This window comes from Leptodactylus fuscus, chromosome 5 (genome assembly GCF_031893055.1).
Source record: "Leptodactylus fuscus isolate aLepFus1 chromosome 5, aLepFus1.hap2, whole genome shotgun sequence".
NCBI lineage: Eukaryota > Metazoa > Chordata > Amphibia > Anura > Leptodactylidae > Leptodactylus > Leptodactylus fuscus.
In genome coordinates, this window is record NC_134269.1 from 11105134 (window position 1) to 11129743 (window position 24610).

At 42.7% G+C, this 24610-nt stretch overlaps 2 protein-coding genes across 2 annotated transcripts; both read right to left on the minus strand.

The window, feature by feature from the left end:
- Window positions 1-2989: 2989 nt before the first annotated feature.
- On the minus strand, window positions 2990-9979 carry LOC142202584 (extracellular calcium-sensing receptor-like). Its single transcript, XM_075272773.1, has 6 exons — window positions 9912-9979; window positions 7266-7557; window positions 5336-6166; window positions 4302-4529; window positions 3983-4106; window positions 2990-3906 (listed from the first exon to the last, which is right to left on the minus strand). The coding sequence occupies exons 1-6, from the start codon at window positions 9977-9979 to the stop codon at window positions 2990-2992; spliced, it is 2460 nt and encodes an 819-aa protein (XP_075128874.1).
- Window positions 9980-15956: 5977 nt separating this feature from the next.
- On the minus strand, window positions 15957-22931 carry LOC142202585 (extracellular calcium-sensing receptor-like). Its single transcript, XM_075272775.1, has 6 exons — window positions 22765-22931; window positions 19757-20048; window positions 18532-19362; window positions 17666-17893; window positions 16950-17073; window positions 15957-16873 (listed from the first exon to the last, which is right to left on the minus strand). The coding sequence occupies exons 1-6, from the start codon at window positions 22929-22931 to the stop codon at window positions 15957-15959; spliced, it is 2559 nt and encodes an 852-aa protein (XP_075128876.1).
- Window positions 22932-24610: the final 1679 nt, after the last annotated feature.

The following is a 24610-nucleotide window of genomic DNA, read 5'->3' on the forward strand; positions in this document are numbered from 1 at the left end:
CCATTGCCTATTCCATCTGTGGTTGTCATGGGCAATGAGGGAGATGACTTTGTGGAATCCTTAGGTTTTGTAGATGGAACTCCACCAAAGGTCTCTGCTGCTCGCACACCCTGCTCAACAGGTGGTATGTTGAGTTCCAACGTGTGGTGACATCGCACAACAGCCAGTGTTCAGGCAGATGTGGGCATTGCTGGAGGGTTTTTAGACTAGCAGCGGCTACTGTAGACTTACGAAAGTGGGTGCACAAGCGCCACACTTTAATAAGTAGCTCAGGCACATTGGGGTACATTTTTAAAAACCTTTGCACCTCCAAGTTGAAAACGTGGGCCAGGCATGGAATGTGCTTGAGTCTGGCAAGCTCCAGAGCTGCTACCAGGTTCCAGCCATTATCACATACGCCAACCTGCACCTGGGCCCAGGTGCATTGGCAAAAACGACATTGCTGTTTCCTCTAGGATGGCATCCCTCACCTCAGGAGCAGTGTGTTTTCTGCTGCCCAAGCTGATGAGCTTCAGCACGACCTGCTGATGTCTCCCCCCACCAGTGCTGCAGCGCTTCCAGTTCGCAGCTGGGGTCAAGGTTACGGCGGAGGAGGAAGGTTTGTGAGAACCCCTGCCAGGAATTTGGGCGGCGAGAAGAGGTAGACCGTCCCAGCCTCCACTAAATTCACCCAGTGTGCCATGAGTGAGATGCAGCATCCCTGTCTGCATGCGCTTGTCGATGGTCAAGTGGACCTTAGAGCAATTTTGTCCTGCGTTTGCTCTCACTGAGCACAGTGCTTGCCTTCCAAATGACGGCACATGGCTGAGGTGGTCAGGTTGCACTTCTCAGAGCCCCTACTCAGTTTTGAGTTACACAGTGTGCAAACTGCACTCAGTTTGTCCTCCGCGCATATGTTGAAAAATCTTCACACCATCGATTAATGTGGCCTCGATGGGCTAGTTTTTTATGAGTGGCTAGAACAGGGAACATCTTGGGCCTTGCTGGCTCTGGCCTGGCTTTCCTGAAGCAGCTGTCCTGTGCCTCTGGACGAGCCTCTGCCTCTAGCCACCTTTTTTGGTGCTGCACTTGCTCCCACATCTACACTGCTTTCCCCACTAGACATCACCCCTGTCCAGGTCGGGTCAGTGTCCTCATTGTGCACCACCTGCTCTTCCAAATCCTCACTCTGCTCCTCCTCCTGCACACAACAGCCTGCCCTGATGACAACTGTGTCTCATCATCGTCACTGAGGATGGGTTGCAGGTCCACAACCACAAAATCACCAGGATATGGTGGATGCTCCAGTGTTTGGGCATCAGGACATTCGTCTGGTAGCTCCTGGGTTTTGGGAAGTGGTTGAACAGAGTGCTTTAAGGGCCTAAAACCCTGCTGATGCAAGGCTCACCTCACCCAATGGTCTGAAAAGTAAATTTTTGTATGGCTCAGCTTAAGGCCTCTAACTTCATTTGTAAGGGCTCACCTCAAGGGCCACAAAAGTAATTTTTGGAGGTCTCACCACATCACAGACACATACACAATGACAGTTAAGGGTGCGTGCTGTTTGATTTACCCCTTGCCTTCTGTGGTTGTCATGGGCAATGTGATTTAAAGGGATGCATGATAATGTTTCTTTAGCTTAAAATTTGTGTTTCTGTCCATAGTAATGACGAGGAAAGAAGGTTTCCACTTTCATAGAGGTTCTATTGAGTTTAGAAAGTATCTAGTTGAATGATCGGAAATCCAATTTTGAAATTGATCCTGAAATCTCAAGATTGGCTAAACGGTAGTGATTAGAGATGAGCAAGTAGTGTTCGATCGAGTAGGTGTTCGATCGAATACTATGGTATACGAAATACTCGTACTCGATCGAACACTACTAGCTGTTCGAAGTTTAAGGTTCGATGCAGAACCAGCGTTGATTGGCAGAATGCTATACATTCTGCCAATCAACGCTGGTTCTTCTCTTACCTTTTAGAAGTCTTCTCCGTGCAGGGTCCCCGCGGTGTCTTCCGGCTGGAATTCACTCTGCGTAGGCAGAGCCGACTGCGCATGCGTGGGCATGCCCTCGCATGCGCAGTCGGCTCTGCTCAGGCGTTGGGCTGACATACTGGTTAGAGATGAGCGAGTAGTATTTGATCGAGTAGGTATTCGATCGAATACTACTGTATTCGAAATATTCGTACTCGATCGAATACTACTCGCTATTCGAATGGAAAAATTTGATGCAGAACCAGCGTTGATTGGCCGAATGCTATACAGTCGGCCAATCAACGCTGGCTCTTCTCCTACCTTTAGAAGTCTTCTCCGTGCAGCGTCCCCGCAGCATCTTCTGGCTCTGAATTCACTCTGCCAGGCATCGGGCCTGGGCAGAGCCGACAGGGCATGCCCACGCTACAAGAAAATGGCTGCTTTGACTGTAAGTGGCCATTTTCTTGTAGTGCGGGCATGCACAGTCGGCTCTGCCTAGGTCCCGATGCCTGGCAGAGTGAATTCCAGCTGTAAGAAGATGCGGGGACACTGCGCCGGGAGAAGACTTCAAGGAGGATCCAGCCTGACTGTCACTCGTGGACTTGGTAAGTATAATTTTATCGAATGTTGCCTACCCCTGAAACGAGCATTTCCCCATAGACTATAATGGGGTTCGAAAATCCGTTCGAACAGTCGAACAGTGTGCGGCTGTTCAAATCAGATTTCGAACCTCGGACATTTTAGTGTTCTCTCATCTCTAATTATAATCTTTTCAAAGTTGCGTTATGTTAATATACAAATGAGCTCTTTGGAGCAACAAGGGTGTGAACCTTGGTCCAAAGAGGTAACTGGAAATACCCTCAATGCCCCAATATGCTCATAACTTGGATTCGCAAGAAGAAACCCTGACCTATCTATCTACGTGGTTGGATTGGTATGATGGATTCTGGTGACAGACTCCTTTAAATGACCCTGTTGTATTAAGATGGTAACACATTTTCTGAAAAATTCAGGCACAATATTTGTGGCACAGACATTTTTAATTGAGTTTTAGTATAACATGTTTCCCAAGAAGGTGTTTCCTTGAGTTTATATGAGGTTTAAGCAAAATAATATAACATTTAGGTAAAAACAAGCAAGAAAGTATGGCCCAACTAGAAAATATGATGGCAAAGATCTCCATGGCCACAATGTATTTACCACTTGTGCTTAGTGAAGTTGGAATGAAGGACACCCATACGCTAAGGAAAGCCAGCATGCTGAACGTGATGAACTTGGCCTCATTGAAACTGTCAGGAAGTTGTCTTGCCAAGAACGCAACAAGGAGGCTAATAAAGGCCAAAAAACTGAGATATCCTAAGGTAAACCAAAAGGCAGTGGGTGAACCTTCATTACATTCAACAACGATGACTCCAGTCTTGGCTTTGACATTAAATTCCGGGAAGGGAGGAGAAATAACAAGCCACATAATACAGATGAGGAACTGGATGATGGTGCCCATACAAATGACCAGGTAGGACACCTGAGGACTGGCCCATCTACGTAAGTCACTGTTGGGTTTAGTAGCCCTAAAGGCAATCATAACCAAGATAGTTTTGGCCAAAATACATGAAACACATAATGCAAAAACCATGCCAAAGGCCACCTGACGTAATAGGCACTTCTGATATTCGGGATAACCGATGAACGCCAAAGAACACAAAAAACAAAGGGACAAACAGATGAGAAGAAGACAACTGATGGTGTAATTGTTGGCTCGGACAATGGGGGTGTTCTTATAGCAAATCAGTAGACCTAAAATAGCGATAGGGACAAAGGATGAGGACACACTGGTGGATGCCAAAGTGACGCCCAGAGTCTCTTCGTAGGAGAGGTATTCAACGGGTTTCTGGAGACATCTGTCATTTTCTTCACTTGGCCACTCATTCCAAGGACATTCATAGCATTCAGTTGCATCTAAGAAGAAATGAGACATCTTAAAATAAATTCAGACTCTTCTAACTATACTTTTATAACTCTATAACCAACTCACCCGTTTCATTAGAAATCTCTCCGTGTGAGCAGGGCACACATTTGTAGCAACAACTTGGTTCTCCTTGAAGTGAAGCCTTTTGGAAACCTGGTGGACAACTCTCAGAGCAAGTGGAACTTGGGACCTAAAAGTAAGTAATGTTCATTATTCATCTTGTTCCGCAAAAATGTTTAGACAAAGTGAAGGCTGAAATAATATAACTTTTTCTCTTCCCATGATGTAATAGTACAGTAAATGGTTGGTGTAGACATTCCAGTGCAACAGCCAAGTTCAATGATATCACCCATCTACATCTATTGGCACTGCAGTTTTTTCTTACCTTTTCATCACCGAATGGCCATCGGATAGAACTTATATTGATGTCAAGGGCTCCTCTGTGAGTGCTTTTGCTGCAAAATATCCCCACTTTGACTTGTTTCATTGAACCTTTCAGATCCATTTGCCAGTTGACAATATCATATATGGGAGGGGGGTCTCCATTCTCATCAAAAAACAATTCCCTTCCACTACTTAGTTTTACTCGGGTCTTCTTCATGTAATGGAGAACCTATAACGAGAATGTGGAACATTAGTAATTCTATGATTATGTCAATATAAATGCTACAGGGTGAGTGGTGGACCCTGGAACTGATTTTGCTTTGGAGTCCACTTCACGGTAGGATGGTTTAGCTCTGAAATTTTTCTTCATCTATTTGTTAATTTTACTATACACTTTATCTAATAAAGTTTTAAGTTAGGTAAAAATTTGTGAAGGAATCCAAAATCTCCTGAAATAAATTCAATACATTATTTTGACGTGCTAGTAATTCCCTTGGCATTATGCAAGTCGTATCATAAGCACTGGGTGGTAGAAACATATACGATAGACATCTCATGGCAGAGTATCAAAAAAAGCTTCTTTATTTTTAAAGCTGGTAATCTTGTGACACAAGGAAAAACATATGGAAGTACACGTATGTAACAAATGTATTATTTTGTCTAGAAGGCTAAGGAGGTGGCCTGAAATCCATGTTATATGTATATTTTGCTTCGGAAATTGATGCACATTGGACATCATTCACACGTATTATACTATACGATCTCTTGGATTTTTAGTATGGAACTCTTGCCAGCCTATAAAAATCCATTGAATAGGTGGTAGAAGCTTCAGACATATTTCAATACCTTCCCTATGATTGTATTATAGCCATCAAAAATACTCAACCTATGCTCCACAACTCCTCCCGTCATGGTCATGCTGTTGAGGAGAAAATGGAAGACTTTGGAGTTGGGAACCTAGTGATCGAAATAACCATTTTAATACCATATATTATATACAAGCATTCCCATAATTCCTAATTGTAGACTTCTTACTTGCCATGGTTTAATGTCAGAAATATCTGAGCAGCTTCCATTTCGAAAAGGACCTTCTCCAACTCTACATAAACTCAAGTCATGGAGAGCTTGTGCAATTACATGTATAGCATTGTAAAGGTTATATATCACTCGGAAATTGGTTACGTTACTAACGCTTATCCGAAAGTTTCCAGATTGTTCTTTCATGGTACAATTCCTTTTTGGCCTTTCATAGTTTAAGGTAAAGTTTTTGAAATCCAGAAAAGAACAACCAATAGTCTCCTCCCAAAACATCCCATCCCAGGGCTCTCCTGATACTTCCGAGAAATTAAAATTCTCAATAAAGTTCCAAAACCTTGGGATAGGCTCACTAAAATAATCAAAGCCTATCGTTCCGGAAAGAAGTTTAGAATATCTGTCGTAAAACAGCAAGGTAGATGATGCCCAGCCTTCACTGGCCACCCAAAGCTTTCCAGTGATGTTATGCTGGAGAAATTCCTCAAACATAAGCATTAAATCTACTTCAGAAGCAAAGACAATGACAATCTTGGTTCTGGACTTCTTGACGGTCTGGATGATCCGTGGAATGTTGCGATCTGGGGGATTGTTCTGAACGTACTCTAAGAATTCCACACACGCTCCAGATTTGATGAATTCTTGTCTCATTCCTTGTATGCCCTGGTATCCGTAATCATTAGAATCAGCGATCATCCCCACCCAGGTCCATCGGAAATATAACAACATTTGGGTCAGTCCTTTGGACTGGAAAGAATCACTTGGGGCAGTACGAAGAAAGTATGGGAACTGAATTTTGTCACTCAGAAGAGAACTAGTAGAAATATGGCTGATCTACAATGAGAGAAAAATAATAAAATTTATTTTAAAAATTTGCAAATTTTGTTTAATCCTTCTTTTATTACCGTGTATACTGGAGTATAAGCCGAATTTTTCAGCACAGTTTTTTATACTCGAGTGTGCAGCAGGGTTCAGTGGTTCTCCGGTGTAGCAGTGCTGGCCGTGCACTGAGCTTGGTTGCATCTCCGGAGTAGCCGAGCTGAGCGCACGGCCAGCTCTGCTTTATCTCCGGTGTAGCAGTGTTGGCCATGTGCTCAGCTCGGTTGCATCTCCGGAATAGTCGAGCTGAGCACACGGCCAGCACTGCTACATCTCGGCATAGGAATGCATTGACCAGCGTTGATTGGCCAATTGCCATACAGAGTACAGAATTTGGCCAATCAATGCTGGTTCTGCCGGAGGAGGCAGAGTCTAAAATTGGTCCACAGCAGTCTCCATTCTGGTCCAATCTTAGACTCTGCCTCCTCACAGACGAGTCTCCGGCAGGACCAGCGTTGATTGGCTGAATGCTGTACTCTGTATGGTATTCAGCCAATCAACGCTGGTCAATACATTCCTATGGGAAAAAGTCAGCTCACGTATATCGCAAGCTGACAGGGATCCCGGCATAATACAGTGACTTGGGCTTGTTAGATGCCCCCAGACATGCTTCCCCTGCTGTCCCAGTTGCATTCCAGGGTGTTGGCATAATTTCCTGGGGTGTCATATTGGACTTGGTGACTCTCCTGAGTCGAAGAGTGGGATCCCCTGAAATGAGCATTTTTTCCCCATAGACTATAATGGGGTTCGATATTCGTTTGAATAGTCAAATATTGAGGGGCTATTCGAAATTACTGTTCGTTCATCTCTATTGACAGTCTGTTCTTCTGGTCTATCAAAGTGGGCACCTACGAAGCCCAAGAGACCCCATTGACGATTAGGGGAGCCCGTAGAATGTTTGTTCCTTCTCTTCCTTCATGGTGTGCTACATTCACATTGAGTGATAGTATGGTGCTGCTTCTGGTGGCAGGGTATACATTCTTTATATATACATTCTATAGTATAACATTTAAAAATAAATCTTATTTTGCAAAAAACTTTCATCTCAACCTACTTGTGGATACCTGATAACTTTCAGAACATGAGCCATGAATATCGAGAACGTCGAACTGGCGTAACCAATGAAAGCAGCCAGTCGATTCTTCTTTTGGCACTGGTAGTTGGGTATTCCGCTATTCTGTCCTGATATCATCCATAATGTGCCTTCTAGAACCTTCCTGAGTACGCGACAAGAATCGTAAATGTGGAAGCCCAAAGTGATGTTGGGGAGAATTTCCGGATTATTGTTGATCTCCTTCATTGCATATCTTATGGTCTGTAACTGAAGATATTTTTCCGTTGGATATCTATAAAAATGAACATCAAGAGAACTAGAATAAAGTAATGGTGGAAAGTGGTCAAAAGGTCATTGACAGCCGAATAGAAAAGTAGATTTATGATTCGAGCAGTGGCATCACTTCCGGGTTAGCAGGGGTAGTGGTTGCCACAGGGCCCAGCGACAGCCGCTACCGCTGGATTTTTTTTCTTTTATTAATAGGCCATGGAGTTAATCCAGCCAGTAACGAGCCCTGTTTACTTACGGATCCTGGCAGGGGCTGGGATCGGTAAGTGACACCACAAGCCCTACAAACATCATAATTACACTTGCTGGTCTTTTCACACCCCCGAGTATAATGATTGGAGGTCTAGGGGAGGTAAGGGAACATAAAAAATTGTGTTACTTACCTCTCCAGGCAGGCTTCTCTTCGGGCAGGCTTCTGTGACTCTCCCTGACATCACATGACCGGGGCCTGCATCCCGAGTCATGTGACTTCCTAGACATCATTGAAGATGGCCGACACCACCAAGGACCATAGCGGAGCCAGAGATAGGTAAGTAACTGTTTTTTATGTTGGTATCCCCTTCAGTCTTTGTTATTATACTTTGGGGTCTGAAAAGACCCCAGAGTATAATAATTGTTCATGGGTGTCCACAGTGGGACATAACACTGTGTGTAGGGGCCACTATGGGGGATAAGACTGTGTGCAGGGGCCACTATGGGACATTATACTGTGTGCAGGGGCCACTATGGGACATAATACTGTGTGCAGGGGCCGCTATGGGGTATAATGCTGTGTGCAGGGGCCGCTATGGGGGATAATACTGTGTGCAGTGGCCACTATGGGGTATAATACTGTGTACAGGGGCCACTATGGGGACATAATACTGTGTGCAGGGGCCACTATGGGGCATAATACTGTGTGCAGGGGCCACTATGGGGGATAATACTGTGTGCAGGGGCCACTATGGGACATAATACTGTGTGCAGGAGCCACTATGGGACATAATACTGTGTGCAGGGGCCACTATGGGACATAATACTGTGTGCAGGGGCCACTATGGGACATTATACTGTGTGTAGGGGCCACTATGGGACATAATACTGTCTGCAGGGGCCACTATGGGACATAATACTGTGTGCAGGGGCCACTATGGGACATTATACTGTGTGTAGGGGCCACTATGGGACATAATACTGTGTGCAGGAGCCACTATGGGACATAATACTGTGTGCAGGGACCACTATGGGGACATAATACTGTGTGTAGGGGCCACTATGGGACATAATACTGTGTGCAGGGGCCACTATGGGACATAATACTGTGTGCAGGGGCCACTATGGGACATTATACTGTGTGTAGGGGCCACTATGGGACATAATACTGTCTGCAGGGGCCACTATGGGACATAATACTGTGTGCAGGGGCCACTATGGGACATTATACTGTGTGTAGGGGCCACTATGGGACATAATACTGTGTGCAGGGGCCACTATGGGACATAATACTGTGTGCAGGGACCACTATGGGGACATATTACTGTGTGTAGGGGCCACTATGGGACATAATACTGTGTGCAGGGGCCACTATGGGACATGATACTGTGTGCAGGGGCCACTATGGGGGATAATACTGTGCGCAGGGGCCACTATGGGGCATAATAGAGTGCGCAGGAATGCGGAGGAGGAGGTCGGTCAAGGTCTTTGGCGTCAGTGTCAGTCGGGGGGGCCATGTCAAAAGTTCGCCACAGGGCCCTGCCATTCCTAGTTACGCCACTGGCTGGCCAGGAGGCGGAGTTTAATATCAGACCACAATGGAGACTGCTGTGGTCCGATCTTAGACTTTGTGTTTTTCCACTTTGATTTTAGGGTGACTCCAAATCCAGGCCTCCATTGGTTAATACATTTGATTTCCATTGATGATTTTTGTGTGATTTTGTTATCACATTCAACTTTGTACAGAACAATGTATTCAATGAGAAGATTTCATTCATTCGGATCTAGGAGGTGTTATTTAGGTGTTCCCTTTATTTTTTTTGAGCACTGTATATATGAAGTGTATTTAACTTCTCTTATACTTCTACCTTTCTGCTCGGTCCACTCATGGGTTCGGCTTAAAAAAAAGAAAAAAGAAAAAAAAAACGCAACAAAATCTGCAACAGGAAAAGCTGCGTTTCCTAAAAACAGACAGTTTCATCTACTTTCAAATTCTGTTTTTTTTTTTCAACTATGGTGTGCATGAGTTCTTAGTCCCATACACACAAACAATTCATTGTGTTGCCTATAGAAAATAGACTTTGTACGTCCTTGTGTATTTCCATATTTGATCTGTGTAGTATTTGTTTCTGTCTTTTTTGTGTAAATTCTGGAATTTATACTCACCTTCCGTTACCTCTTTTGGCTTCCTTGTGGCATCCTCTCTCCGCCTCCTTGGTGACATCATGAGCCATGAGTGACTGCTTAGAACTGTCATTGGGCAAGCCATTGACCCATGTGAGTCACAGGCGTCATTGATGACCTTAGACGGATGACATCACCAAGAGAGTGCTGGACACTGTGAGAAGGTGCAATAGAGGTAAGGAGAGGTATCAATGTTTTTTTTTATTTTTTTTTCACCTTCCCAGGACCGCCACTTATTATATTTTGGGGTCTGAAGAGAGGCCATTTCAGTTCACCCTAGACAAATCTCCATTTGTTCGGTTTCATAAAAATACGAACCCTATGGAATATTTGGGTCCAACCCAGTTTGGTACTAGTCAGTAATCTAATGGCCGTGTCACAACCATTTCTTGAATGGCCTTCACTTAGCCATTTTTAATCCCATGAAAGTCTATGGGTGCCTTCATCGGTCTGTTTTTGTATTCATCATAAATTGACATTTTGTTGGACGTGAAAAACAGTGACTATGCCCTTTCACTCTCATTATTTTGGCGTTACCCCAATTCATGGGGTACCGCAAACGTTCCAAAGTTATTAATACTAGGAAAGAAATCAGAAATTCCTTACTTCTTACAGATGACCGGTGTCGGATTCTCTTTGTATGTTGTCTTATTGTATAGCATGTCCACATGGAAAGCTATTACTGCTCCCACCATGATGTCTCCGCTCCACACTATGCCCGTCTCATCTGGAGCATTCAGGGTACAGCTGTGTCCATTGGATTGGGAGGCCACACCGAGATAATACTGAATGAACGGCCATAGTATCTGATACAAAAACATCTTCAGGCTGTTGTAAGAAATAATAGTAACAAAAAATAAAAAGTCCAACATCATACAAAATGATAGCAATGACGATGGCTACACAGTGACTTTGGCCAATACTCGCCAAAGATCACTGAGTCACCCGGCCACTCATTTGATCATACTAGTAAATGGAGTCACATTGTGACCCCCCCCCCCCCCTAGTGTGCCGTGACTGCATCTTCAAGTCAAGTATTGCTCAACTTTTTTGTGACAAGAAGTTGCGGGGTCGCTAAGTGATTCCATTCAGTAACACTAGTTGAGGATTTGCATGGTGATCCAATGATCTTTGGCTGTGCGACGTGATTCAAATTTGTTGTAGAGTCTTGTCCTAGATGTTCATATATATCCATCATGATATCTGTTGGGTACTGGTTCTCACACCATGATGCATACTGTGTTCCATCATGATCATATGTGGGTCTGAGGTATCTACAAGATCACGGCATGAGCAACTGCCAGTTGAATTATCAATTTTGATAATTTGTTTGGCTGAACTCGAAACTTTTGAGCTTCACCACCCACAAAACATTGCAATACTCTGGGGGCACTCCCTGACCATATGGAAAACTGATTCAAAATACTTTTGATTGTGGGGTACTGATGTGGTACTGTCCTTAGTTTCTGCTCATTTGGTCATGCCAGAGGTGTCGTCTAAGAGGTTGATGGCCATAACATCCAAGAATTACTGATACAGTTATAACTGGGCATTTGAATTACTGTTTGGCTTGTGTTAAATTTTTTTGACTTACTAGACATGTGGGTTAAATCATGGTTAAATGCGAAACCGTTTGCCAAAAAGGCGCCAAAATTATTATAAAATTATTGTAAAAATATGAAATAGGTTTAGAGTAGACTGTGCAAAGATGTGCTAAATGTATCCTCCAGTATCAGCCACTGTGATAAATCTGTTGTAGTATCAGACTGCCACTGTGATAAATCTGGTGTAGTATCAGACTGCCACTGTGATAAATCTGGTGTAGTATCAGACTGCCACTGTGATAAATCTGGTGTAGTATCAGACTGCCACTGTGATAAATCTGGTGTAGTATCAGACTGCCACTGTGATAAATCTGATGTAGTATCAGACTGCCATTGTGATAAATCTGATGTAGTATCAGACTGCCACTGTGATAAATCTGGTGTAGGATCAGACTGCCACTGTGATAAATCTGGTGTAGTATCAGGCTGCCTGTCTATGTTTACACTGTCTAGCTATTAGTAACTACTGAGTATTACACAGTCCTGAAGCACCGTGGTGTATATTCCACTCACCTGATATTTCTCACCCACATCCTATTGTTATTACCTGAGCTCCCCTCTTATATGAGAACCTCTCGAGCATCCTGGGGATTGCACTAATAATTACGCATCCCAGCACTGGTGGAGGTCACTTCTACATGAACTCATTCCCACATGGATATTATCTCCTTCCGATATAACGGACACATCCATAATTATATATAATGAGCAATGAGCTGTATGAGCCGAGGGAGCGACTCCCCTTACGAGACGATACAGAATTATCTCCTACAGCCTGAATCTATGATATGTAACAATAGTCTCATAGATACAGGACACACAGCTGGGACCTAGGTGGAGAAGGAGGTTCCTTGACCCATGACTTCTGTCCAGATGAAAGGTCAATGGAGTAGTTGTCTTCTCCATACCTCTATGGGAGTTACGGTTACAGTCAAGCATCTGTGCTATGGAAGATGTGGATACAGTTGAGTAGTTGTTTTCATGACTCCCGTAGAAGCAGTAGAGATGGGTGAACCTCATAAGATTCATTTCATTTCGGGTTTGGGAGGCTCGGATCCCTGATTAATCCAACAAGTTTGGATAGAATTAATGACATTATTATCATCAGGGGGCTCTTAGACCCCAGTGTCTAATAAGGAGGCCTAGATACACCACCGCTCAGGGGATGCCTAAAAAATAAGTCATTTTGGATGTGATATATATGTGTGGGTCAGTGTGGGTCTATCATATATTTATGGCATATAACATGGTATAGGGCTCCATAATTATAGCACCATTTCCCTCCCACAGTTCCGCCCTTTAGGACGCAGGATTAGTTTAGGCAACTTTTTTCATATTTTTCATTTACATCTTACAAATTTCATAACTTTTATTACTCTATTATGTCTGACTGCCTACTGTCGCTGAAAGTGGCGAGCGTTGCAGAATGGGGGAAGTAGAGAGAAAAATGGAAACACATCATGACACAGAGACGTCAGGTGCAGATTAGAAATGAGCGAACAATGAAATGTTCGAAGTTCAAAATTCGATTTGAGTAGCCGCTCAATACTCGACTGTTCTATCGAATATTAAACCCCATTATAGTCTATGGGGAAAAATGGCTCGTAAAGGGGGAAACCACTATTCGACTCAGGAGGGTCATCAAGTCCACAAACCTCTGGAATGCAACTGGGACAGCAGGGGAAGCATGTCTGGGGGCATCTAACATGCCCAAGTCACTGTATTATGTCGGGACCCCTGTCAGCTTGCAATATGCAGGAGCTAACTTTTTCCCATAGGAATGCATTGACCAGCATTGATTGGCCGAATGCCATACAGAGTACAGCATTCGGCCAATCAACACTGGTTCTGCTGGAGGCTCGTCTGTGAGGAGGCGGAGTCTAAGATCGGAATGGAGACTGCTGTGGACCGATCTTAGACTCCGCCTCCTCCGGCAGAACCAGTGTTGATTGGCTGAATGCTGTACTGTGTATGGCATTCGGCCAATCAACGCTGGTCAATGCTTTCCTATGCCGAGATGTAGCAGTGCTGGCCGTGAACTCAGTTTGGCTACACCAGAGATACAGCCGAGCTGAGCGCACGGCCAGCACTGCTACACCGGAGATGTGAACCCTGCTGCACATTCAGCTCTGCTGCATCAAAGATGTAGCAGGGTTCACATCTCCGGTGTAGCAGTGTTGGCCGTGCGCTCTGCTCGGCTGCATCTCCGGTGTAGCACACTAAGCGCACGGCCAGCACTAGTACACGCTGTTTGCTCATCTCTAGTGCAGATGTAAAGGTAAATTACCTCTATTGTGTAACATTTGAAAAATTTGGTGCAAATTATAGCAACGCAAATTCCTACAAAATTGAATAAATCTTGAATAAATCAACTTGGCAAACTTGCTGACCTGGACATAGTTCACCTATCACAACTATACTGAGAAAACTTCAAAAGCTTTGCCCTTCTTCGTTGCTCACGGACAACCACCCAGGGCGTCTCTTCTTTATTCTGTGCCATCTGGGGAACCAGCAGCTAATTTTTGTGAACTATCTGAAAATTTAGCAAGAAACCAAAAGATATACTATGTAAGACCATATCTTGTTTTCCAAAGAACAAAGTGAAAAGAAATCCAGACCTCCTCTATAGTTGTCCCTGAAGACAAGGTTAGCATATTAGTCTGAAGACCCACTCTTGTAAACTTGCTCCGTAAACACTATTGGGGGGCTACAAACTATACATTGTATCTTTCCAGCAGATACTTTTCATGTCTCTCTCTTGAAACCTCAACCCATCTCCAAGAACTCTGCAGCTCATTCAGGTCCTCCATCAGGTTGTGATGATGAGTATGAGATCAACCCGACTCTCGAAAAGAAATTCCTGAGATAAATTATTTTATCTCATTGACTGGGAAAAAATGGTCTAGAAGAGATTCTGGAAATCTAAGATTCTGGAAACCTTCTCTTATGGATATATTCCATCATCAATTTCTCTACAAGCCTAAGAAGAGGGGTATAACGGAACGTTCTGTAAGTATTTGCTGGCTCAGTGGCCAGAGTCTGCAGTGACTGTTAGACTGGGAATGTATTGGCTCCTGACATCGTAAATGGCCAGTGCGTAAGAGCCCAAGGTACCCTAAGGACTCTTCACTTAGTACCTGATCAAAAAGTTATTGGTTCCTGAAGTCGGTGTGTTTATTCTTGTTCCTTTTAGTATTGGCCAGGCCTGTGTACTTGACCATATCTTCTTGCTATCTGTCCTGACCTTTGCATATTCCTCTTTAACTCGTAAAATTGAACTCAATCTCATTGCTTTGGTCCCATTGTTTGGTGTCTTGAGTCCTTCTATAAGTCAGGTGTTGCCAATGAACAATGTTCTAGTTACTAAGAAATATATATTTATAGCTCATCTCTAGGGAAGAATATGCAAATCTGACTTCCATGATTTAATTAGGATGCCAGTGCCTCAGTCATGCACGCCAATAGAGGGCGCTGATGAGAATGTGCAAGTCTGTCTTCCATGATGTAATTAGGAAGACAGAGTCTCAGTCAAGCACAACCTATAGAGGGCACTCCCTTTAACATCATGCCGACCTTCTCAGAGGCCTTTGTTTGCAATGATGTTGGGATTTAACCAGATACAGTCTTCTCAGCCAAGAACAGCTGTTTCAATGTACTTGCATCTCGTCAGCTTAGCGCAGAGAGGACTGATCTGGCAGAGGTGAGACTCTTAGACAGCGTTGAGGGGATATAACCCTGCATAGCACTCATATTACCTAAAGTCTTATAGAGGATCATCCACCACCTCCACCAACTCCAATTCTTTGTACCTGTCTACGCCATCTCAGGACTGCTCACCAGATAAGTAAGAGCCTATTTAGCATATCAGGCACCAAAATTAATGGCACTGGTTGCTCAGGAATAGAAATTAGCGACTATTCATTTCAGTGGGTATTTCTGATATTTCATTTTCCTGTTTGTTTCCCACCAAACTTCTTTGGTATGAACTCACCTCTCCTGGTCATCCTTGCAAATGTCCTTTATAGGCCTCTTCAAGCCTTTTTTGGTCTAAGGCTGACATACAATCCTAAACTTTAGGTAATATGCCATTTGTATAGGAGCGTTAATAGTAAGGGAGAATCGATTTGGCACTACAAATTTCTTAAAATCTTCTAATTTTGGAAAATCATCCATCTACCCTTAGCCATACATATTGCTGGCATTTTGATATTACTAATATTACTAACCTTGGTGTTAAAGACATTGAAAAGGATTCAATACCATTCGAGGAGAACTTGGACTGTCATGTTACATCTCCATGGTCAGGGTTCTGGTACCCTGGTGTATGGCAAAGGCTTCTTTAACTACTAACTATTAATCATAATATTCTATTCTAAGGCATACAGCATATATTTATGGAATATACGGGCACAAGTTGTTTTTTTTAATTGAGTTTTAGTATAACATGTTTCCCAAGAAGGTGTTTCCTTGAGTTGACATGAGGTTTAAGCAAAATAATATAACATTTAGGAAAAAACAAGCAGCAGATCAAAGCCCAACTAGAAGACATGATGGCAAAGATCTCCATGGCCACTGTGTATTTACCACTCGTACTTAGTGAAGCTGGGATGAAGGACACCCATACGGTGAGGAACGCCAGCATGCTGAACGTGATGAACTTGGCTTCATTGAAGCTATCAGGAAGTTTTCTTGCTAAGAAAGCAACAAGAAAGCTAATAACAGCCAATAAACTGAGATATCCTAGGATAAACCAAAAGGCATTGGATGAACCTTTATTACATTCAACAATGATGACTCCAGTCTTGGCTTTGACGTTAAATTCTGGAAAGGGAGGAGAAATAACAAGCCACATAATACAGATGAGGAACTGGATGATGGTGCCCATGCAAATAACCAAGTAGGACACCTGAGGACTGGCCCATCTACGTAAGTCACTGTTGGGTTTAGTAACCCTAAAGGCAATCATAACCAAGATAGTTTTGGCCAAAATACATGAAACACATAATGCAAAAACCATGCCAAAGGCCACCTGACGTAATAGGCACTTCTGATATTCGGGATAACCGATGAATGCCAAAGAACACAAAAAACAAAGGGACAAACAGATGAGAAGAAGACAACTAATGGTATAATTGTTGGCTCGGACAATGGGGGTGTTCTTATAGCAAATCAGTAGACCTAAAATAGTGATAGGGACAAAGGATGAGGAAACACTGGTGGATGCCAAAGTGACGCCCAGAGTCTCTTCGTAGGAGAGGTATTCAATGGGTTTCTGGAGACATCTGTCATTTTCTTCACTTGGCCACTCATTCCAAGGACATTCATAGCATTCAGTTGCATCTAAGAAGAAATGAGACATCTTAAAATAAATTCAGACTCTTCTAACTATATTTTTATAACTCTGTAACCAACTCACCCGTCTCATTAGAAATCTCTCCATGTGAGCAGGGCACACATTTGTAGCAACAACTTGGTTCTCCTTGAAGTGAAGCCTTTTGGAAACCAGGTGGACAACTCTCAGAGCAAGTGGAACTTGGGACCTAAAAGTAAGTAAATAGAGAATTTTTATTATTCTTCTTGATCTGCAAAAATGTTTAGACAAAATGAAGGCTGAAATAATATAACTTTTTCTCTTTCCATGATGTAATAGTAGAGTAAATGTTTGGTGTAGACATCCCATTGCAACAGCCAAGTTCAATGATAACTCCAATCCTGGTTGCTTTACCTTCTTGAATGCTACATCGATAGTGGGCTCCTTATGTAAATGTATCTGAGCCATTAGATTTCCATGAGAACTGTGGGCTTAAGTAAAGGCTAGATGTCCTCTATGTTGGTCAGCCTATTAGACCCTGCATAAGGCAGGGCTTAATAGGCTGCCTGTAAGTGTCATCAAAGTCAACATGTACAGTATATGAACCAGTTACCAACCCTATTATTGATATATACATGAACAGGGTTGAGCCGATCTTGAGATAACCTCTGACCTCAATCCCACCGGAAAAGATCGGGATCGGAATTCCAATCGCGATCGTAAAGTTTACTCGAACGCCGAGTGGAATCCGATCTTTTCTGATCCCGATCGCTCAACCCTAGTCCACTACTGCATCTATTGGCACTTGAGTTTTTTCTTACCTTTTCATCACCAAATGGCCATCGGATAGAACTTATATTAATGTCAAGGGTTCCTCTGTGAGTGCTTGTGCTGCTAAATGTCCCCACTTTGACTTGTTTCATTGAACCTTTCAGATCCATTTGCCAGTTGACAATATCATATATGGGAGGAGGGTCTCCATTCTCATCAAAAAACAATTCCCTTCCACTACTTAGTTTTACCCGGGTCTTCTTCATGTAATGGAGAACCTATAATGAGAATTTCGAACATTAGTAATTCCATGAACTATGAATCTACACCCACCCAAAAAAAATCACTGGGTGGTAGAAACATATAAGATAGACATCTCATGGCATAATATCAAAAAAGCATGTTTTTTAAAAAAGCTGGTCATCCTGTAACACAAGGAGAAATGTATGGAAGGACACAAATGTGTTATTTTGACTAGAAGGCTCTAACATACTCCAGGTGAATGTATCCTAAAACCACGTGTCCTTGCAGTGAAAAACTTTCACTAAGGAGGTGGCCTGAAATCCACATTATATGTATGTTTTGCTTCGGAAATTGATGCGCATTGGACATCATTCACACGTATTATACTATATGATCTCTTGGATTTTTAGTATAGAACCCATGCCAGCCTATAACAATCCATTGAATAGGAGGTAAAAGCTTCAGAAACTTTTCCATACCTTCCATATGGTTGTATTATAACCAGCAAACATACTCAACCAATGTTCCACAACTCCTCCCAACATGGTCATGCTGGTGAGGAGGAATGGAAGACTTGGGAGTTGGGAACCTAGTGATCAAAATACTGTTTTAATACCAGAATATTATATACAAGCATTCCCATAATTCCTAATTTCAATTGCAGATTTCTTACTTGCCATGGCTTAATGTCAGAAATATCTGAGCAGCTTCCATTTCGAAAAGGACCTTCTCCGACTCTACATAAACTCAAGTCATGGAGAGCTTGTGCAATTACATGTATAGCATTGTAAAGGTTATATATCACTCGGAAATTGGTTACGTTACTAATGCTTATCCGAAAGTTTCCAGATTGTTCTTTCATGGTACAATTCCTTTTTGGCCTTTCATGGTTTATGGTAAAGTTTTTGAAATCCAGAAAAGAACAACCAATAGTCTCCTCCCAAAACATCCCATCCCAGGGCTCTCCTGATACTTCCGAGAAATTAAAATTCTCAATAAAGTCCCAAAACCTTGGGATAGGCTCACTAAAATAATCAAAGCCTATCGTTCCGGAAAGAAGTTTAGAATATCTGTCGTAAAACAGCAAGGTAGATGATGCCCAGCCTTCACTGGCCACCCAAAGCTTTCCAGTGATGTTATGCTGGAGAAATTCCTCAAACATCAGAACGATATCAATTTGAGAAGCAAAGACAATGACAATCTGGGTTCTGGACTTCTTGACGGTCTGGATGATCTGTGGAAAGTTGCGATCTGGACGATTGTTCTGAACGTACTCTAAGAATTCCACACAAGCTCCAGATTTGATGAATTCTTGTCTCACTCCTTGTATGCCCTGGTATCCGTAATCATTAGAATCAGCGATCATCCCCACCCAGGTCCATCGGAAAAATAACAACATTTGGGCCAGTCCTTTGGACTGGAAAGAGTCACTTGGGGCAGTACGAAAAAAGGATGGGAACTGAATTTTGTCACTCAGTAGAGAACTAGTAGAAATATGGCTGATCTACAATGAGAGTAATAGAATAAAATTTATTTCAAAAACTTGCAAATTTTCTTTAACCTTTCTGGTATTATAAACGTTTTTTTAATTAAATATTTTTCTCAATATGATCATTGGTCATCATTGGTGTGAAGACCAATTATATAAATTACCAAAGCCTTAAAGGGGTTGCTCTAGGTTCACACTAGTGTTGGCTATCTGTTCTTCTGGTGTGTCAGAGTGGGCACCTACGAAGCCCGAAACACCCCATTGACTATAAAGGGAGCCCATAGGAAGTTTGCAATGAGTGACAGTATGGTGCAGCTTCTGGTGGAAGGGTATACATTCTCTATATACATTTTATAGTACAACATTTAAAAATGAAACATATTTTGCAAAAATTTTCATCTCAACCTACTTGTGGATACCTAATAACTTTCAGAACATGAGCCATGAATATTGAGAACGTCGAACTAGCGTAACCAATGAAAGCAGCCAGTCGATTCTTCTTTTGGCACTGATAGTTGGGTATTCCGCTATTCTGCCCAGTTATCATCCAAAATGTTCCTTCAAGAGCCTTCTTGAGTACACGACAAGAATCATAAATCTGGAAGCCCAAAGTGAGGTTGGGGAGAATTTCTGGATTATCGTTGATCTCCTTCATTGCGTATCTTATGGTCTGTAAATGAAAATATCTTTCCATTGGATATCTATAAAAAGGAACATCAAGAAAAGTAGAATAAAGTAATGGTGGAAAGTGGTCAAAAGGTCATTGACAGCCAAATAGAATAGAAGACTTATGATTCGAGATGTGATTTTGACATATAGTAATAACCAAAAATTAACTTTGTACCCATGGGCATTCAAAAGGCCATTTCGGAAGCCACATTTGGTCCAAGAAGCTCGATCCATATGAGGGGTGCATACTTCAAACTGAACTCACAGAATCGTACAGATAAGTCTATTGTTTTGCACTCAATAATGATTCGAGTATTGGACAGTAGACCCATGGTACTGTAATTCGGGAACTCAGAGGATAAACCGTTTGTTCAAGATAGTCATGATTATCACCAAGAAAGTTTCCTTCTCCCTACTCACTAAGTAGTCCAGGGTTAGGCCTTATTCACACATCAGTCGTTTGCACCACTGATTGTGAGCCAAAACCAAGGGATATGGTATAATGGAAAAACTTGCACCCGTTCTGTATTTTCAGCCCACCCAGTTTAGGCAAACAATCACTGATGCAAATCACTGACCAAACACTGATGTGTGAATAAGGCCTAAGGACCCATGCATACTGGGCAATTTGGACCACAAAATCTCGTCCCTATTAGGGTTGAGCGAATGGGATCAGGAAAGATCAGATCCAGATCGATGATCGAGCAAATTTCACAATCGTGATTGTGAAAATGATCGGAAATCGTATTTTGATATCTCAAGATCGGCTCAACCCTACCATACATATAATATACACTCACCGCCACTTTATTAGGTACACCATGCTAGTAACGGGTTGGACCCCCTTTTGCCTTCAGAACTGCCTCAATTCTTCGTGGCATAGATTCAACAAGGTGCTGGAAGCATTCCTCAGAGATTTTGGTCCATATTGACATGATGGCATCACACAGTTGCCGCAGATTTGTCAGCTGCACATCCATGATGCGAATCTCCCGTTCCACCACATCCCAAAGATGCTCCTCTATTGGATTGAGATCTGGTGACTGTGGAGGCCATTGGAGTACAGTGAACTCATTGTCATGTTCAAGAAACCAGTCTGAGATGATTCCAGCTTTATGACATGGCATTGCATTATCCTGCTGAAAGTAGCCATCAGATGTTGGGTACATTGTGGTCATAAAGGGATGGACATGGTCAGCAACAATACTCAGGGAGGCTTTGGCGTTGCAACGATGCTCAATTGGTACCAAGGGGCCCAAAGAGTGCCAAGAAAATATTCCCCACACCATGACACCACCACCAGCAGCCTGAACCGTTACCGATACAAGGCAGGATGGATCCATGCTTTCATGTTGTTGACGCCAAATTCTGACCCTACCATCCGAATGTCGCAGCAGAAATCGAGACTCATCAGACCAGGCAACGTTTTTCCAATCTTCAATTGTCCAATTTCGATGAGCTTGTGCAAATTGTAGCCTCAGTTTCCTGTTCTTAGCTGAAAGGAGTGGCACCCGGTGTGGTCTTCTGCTGCTGTAGCCCATCTGTAGCCTCAAAGTTGGACGTACTGTGCGGCGTTCAGAGATGCTCTTCTGGCTACCTTGGTTGTAACGGGTGGCTATTTGAGTCACTGTTGCCTTTCTATCAGCTCGAACCAGTCTGGCCATTCTCCTCTGACCTCTGGCATCAACAACGCATTTCCGCCCACAGAACTGCCGCTCACTGGATGTTTTTTCTTTTTCGGACCATTCTCTGTAAACCCTAGAGATGGTTGTGCGTGAAAATCCCAGTAGATCAGCAGTTTCTGAAATACTCAGACCAGCCCTTCTGGCACCAACAACCATGCCACGTTCAAAGGCACTCAAATCACCTTTCTTCCCCATACTGATGCTCGGTTTGAACTGCAGGAGATTGTCTTGACCATGTCTACATGCCTAAATGCACTGAGTTGCCGCCATGTGATTGGCTGATTAGAAATTAAGTGTTAACGAGCAGTTGGACAGGTGTACCTAATAAAGTGGCCGGTGAGTGTACAATTAGGGTTCAGTGATCGGGAAAGTTCGGATCCCGATCGGCAATCGAGAAAATTTCACAATCGCGATTGGGATCGGCTGGAAACTTATCGGAAATCAGATTTTAAAATCGATCTTGAAATCTCAAGATTGGCTCAATCCTAGTCCTTACATTGCCTGGATTTCCTGGTCTGAACCTGGTCAGGAGATGGGACTCCTTGCAGCTTAATGATCTATGATGCCTCCTCATACGTCTACTGTCTACACTATACACAGTACAGGACAGTAGGACTGTGGAGAGACGGGGGTTCCCAGTATGAGGAAAGGAGTCCTTTCTTTTTACCAGGTTTGGAACAGCAAATGTGCCCAATGTACAGTCCAGATATTGAGATCAAGTATGAAACATATCCTGGAAAAAGACCAAGGTCTCTCATACATGTTTAAATCCCTAGAGATGGGGTTCTTTTTTTTTTAAGGTTGGTTACATTACTGTTATTAGAACAATGGAGGTCAATGGATGCATGGACACGTCCATTGAGTTATCTGACAGTGAATATAATCCACAAAATATATAAGGTATGTCTTATTTTTGTGTTTTTTTGGGGTCTGATGGACCCAATACAAGTCTAAGGGGCAGTTTTAATGTCTGATTTTTGGCTATTTTTTGTCTTTCATTGGATCAGTAACTATAGCCTTCCAAAGTGATCATAAACGAGGAAAGAAATCAGAAATTCCTTACGTCTTACAGATGACCGGTGCCGGATTCTCTTTGTATGTTGTCTTATTGTATAGCACGTCCACATGGAAAGCTAATTCTGCTCCCACCATGATGTCTCCGCTCCACACTACGCCCGTTCCATCTGGAGCATTCAGAGTACAGCTGTGCCCATTGGATTGGGAGGCCATGGTGAGGTAAAACTGAATGAACGGCCATAGTATCTGATACAAAAACATCTTCAGGCTGTTGTAAAGATATAGAAATAGACAGCTGGACTCTCGGTCATTGTTACTACTACATATTGTAAGAAATAATAGTAACGAAAAATAATGCAAAAGACCAATCCTCATAGAAAACAATGGCAATGACTAAGGCTACGCTGTGACTTTGGCCACTTCTCACATTGCGCAACCAAAGATGGCTGGGTCACCCTGCGACTCCTTCATTTACAACCCCATAGTGTGTGATCCCCTGGCTGTGACCACATCTTCGAGCCAAACATTGCTTGATTTTTTTTTTTTTACAAGAAGTCATGGCATACTAGGGATCAATACTTGATTCCATTCAATAATACTAGTTAAGGAGTCACGTGGTGACCCAGTGATCTTTGGCCGTGTGACCTAAATGTTCACATATGTCCATCATGATATCTGTTGGGTACTAGTTCCCACATCATGAAGGATACTGTGTTTGTATCATGACGATATTTGGCTATGGCCCAAGGTATCTACAAGATCACAGCATGAGACAGTTGAATTAGGAATTTTTTGAAAAATTCATGTTCAGCCAAACTCAAAACTTTTGAGGTTCCCCCCCCAACACACAAATCAATACGATTCTCTGGGGTCTCTTCACACCCCAATGTATACTAATTGAAGGCCCAGAGAAAGTCCAGAAAAATAATAAAAAGTCATATCTACTCTCTGGGGTTGAGCCGATCTTGAGATTTCAGAATCGATTTCAAAATCTGATTTCTGATCATTTTCCAGCCGATCCCGATCGGGAAATTTGCTCGATCTCCGATTGGGATCCGATCTTTTCCGATCCCGATCGCTCAACCTTACTAATGATATATAATGATCTATACCTTATATAATACATATACCTCAATTGTGGGGTAATGATGTGGTGCTGCCCTCGTTTTCTGCCTATTTGGCTGGGCCAGTGGTGTACTCTTAAGAGGTTGACCAGTTTATTACTGGAAGTCTATAATGACTATAACGCTTAGGGGTCCTACGGTATGTATACCAAAGCACTGTCCAATCATCACTCAAGATAGGCTTAGCTACACCACCTCAGTACACATTATTACATATATTAGGATTAAATACAAAGCTCAGCAGACAGTATCAAACAAATTACACTTATACACAATATCCCAGATTTACTGTTGTGGTTATGACTAAACACTGGCATAAATGTGTCACATCTGGCTTGGGCTAAAAAAAAATTACTTACTAGATTTGCAGAAAAAAAGTGGCAAGTTGGCGTAAAATTAAGGTGATCTAGGTATCATAAAAGTGATATAGGTGTAGAGTACACTGTTCAAAGATGTTCCAGATTTATTTGGCTCCAGCCACTGTGATAAATCTGGTGTAGTATCAGACTGCCACTGTGATAAATCTGGTGTAGTATCAGACTGCCACTGTGATAAATCTGCTGTAGTATCAGACTGCCACTGTGATAAATCTGGTGTAGTATCAGACTGCCACTGTGTTAAATCTGGCGTAGTATCAGACTGCCACTGTGATAAATCTGGTGTAGTATCAGACTGCCACTGTGATAAATCTGCTGTAGTATCAGAATGCCACTGTGATAAATCTGGCGTAGTATCAGACTGCCACTGTGATAAATCTGCTGTAGTATC

Coding starts and splice junctions, on each gene's coding strand:
- LOC142202585 (XM_075272775.1), bottom strand. CDS start 22,931: ATGGCCTCCCAATCCAATGGGCACAGCTGTACTCTGAATGCTCCAGAT. Junction 17,894..18,531: donor CTGACATTAAGCCATGGCAA/GTAAGAAATCTG, acceptor TTCTCATTATAG/GTTCTCCATTACATGAAGAA. Junction 17,074..17,665: donor GGCCATTTGGTGATGAAAAG/GTAAGAAAAAAC, acceptor ACTTACTTTTAG/GTCCCAAGTTCCACTTGCTC.
- LOC142202584 (XM_075272773.1), bottom strand. CDS start 9,979: ATGGCTCATGATGTCACCAAGGAGGCGGAGAGAGGATGCCACAAGGAA. Junction 4,530..5,335: donor CTGACATTAAACCATGGCAA/GTAAGAAGTCTA, acceptor TTCTCGTTATAG/GTTCTCCATTACATGAAGAA. Junction 3,907..3,982: donor AGAGATTTCTAATGAAACGG/GTGAGTTGGTTA, acceptor ATTTCTTCTTAG/ATGCAACTGAATGCTATGAA.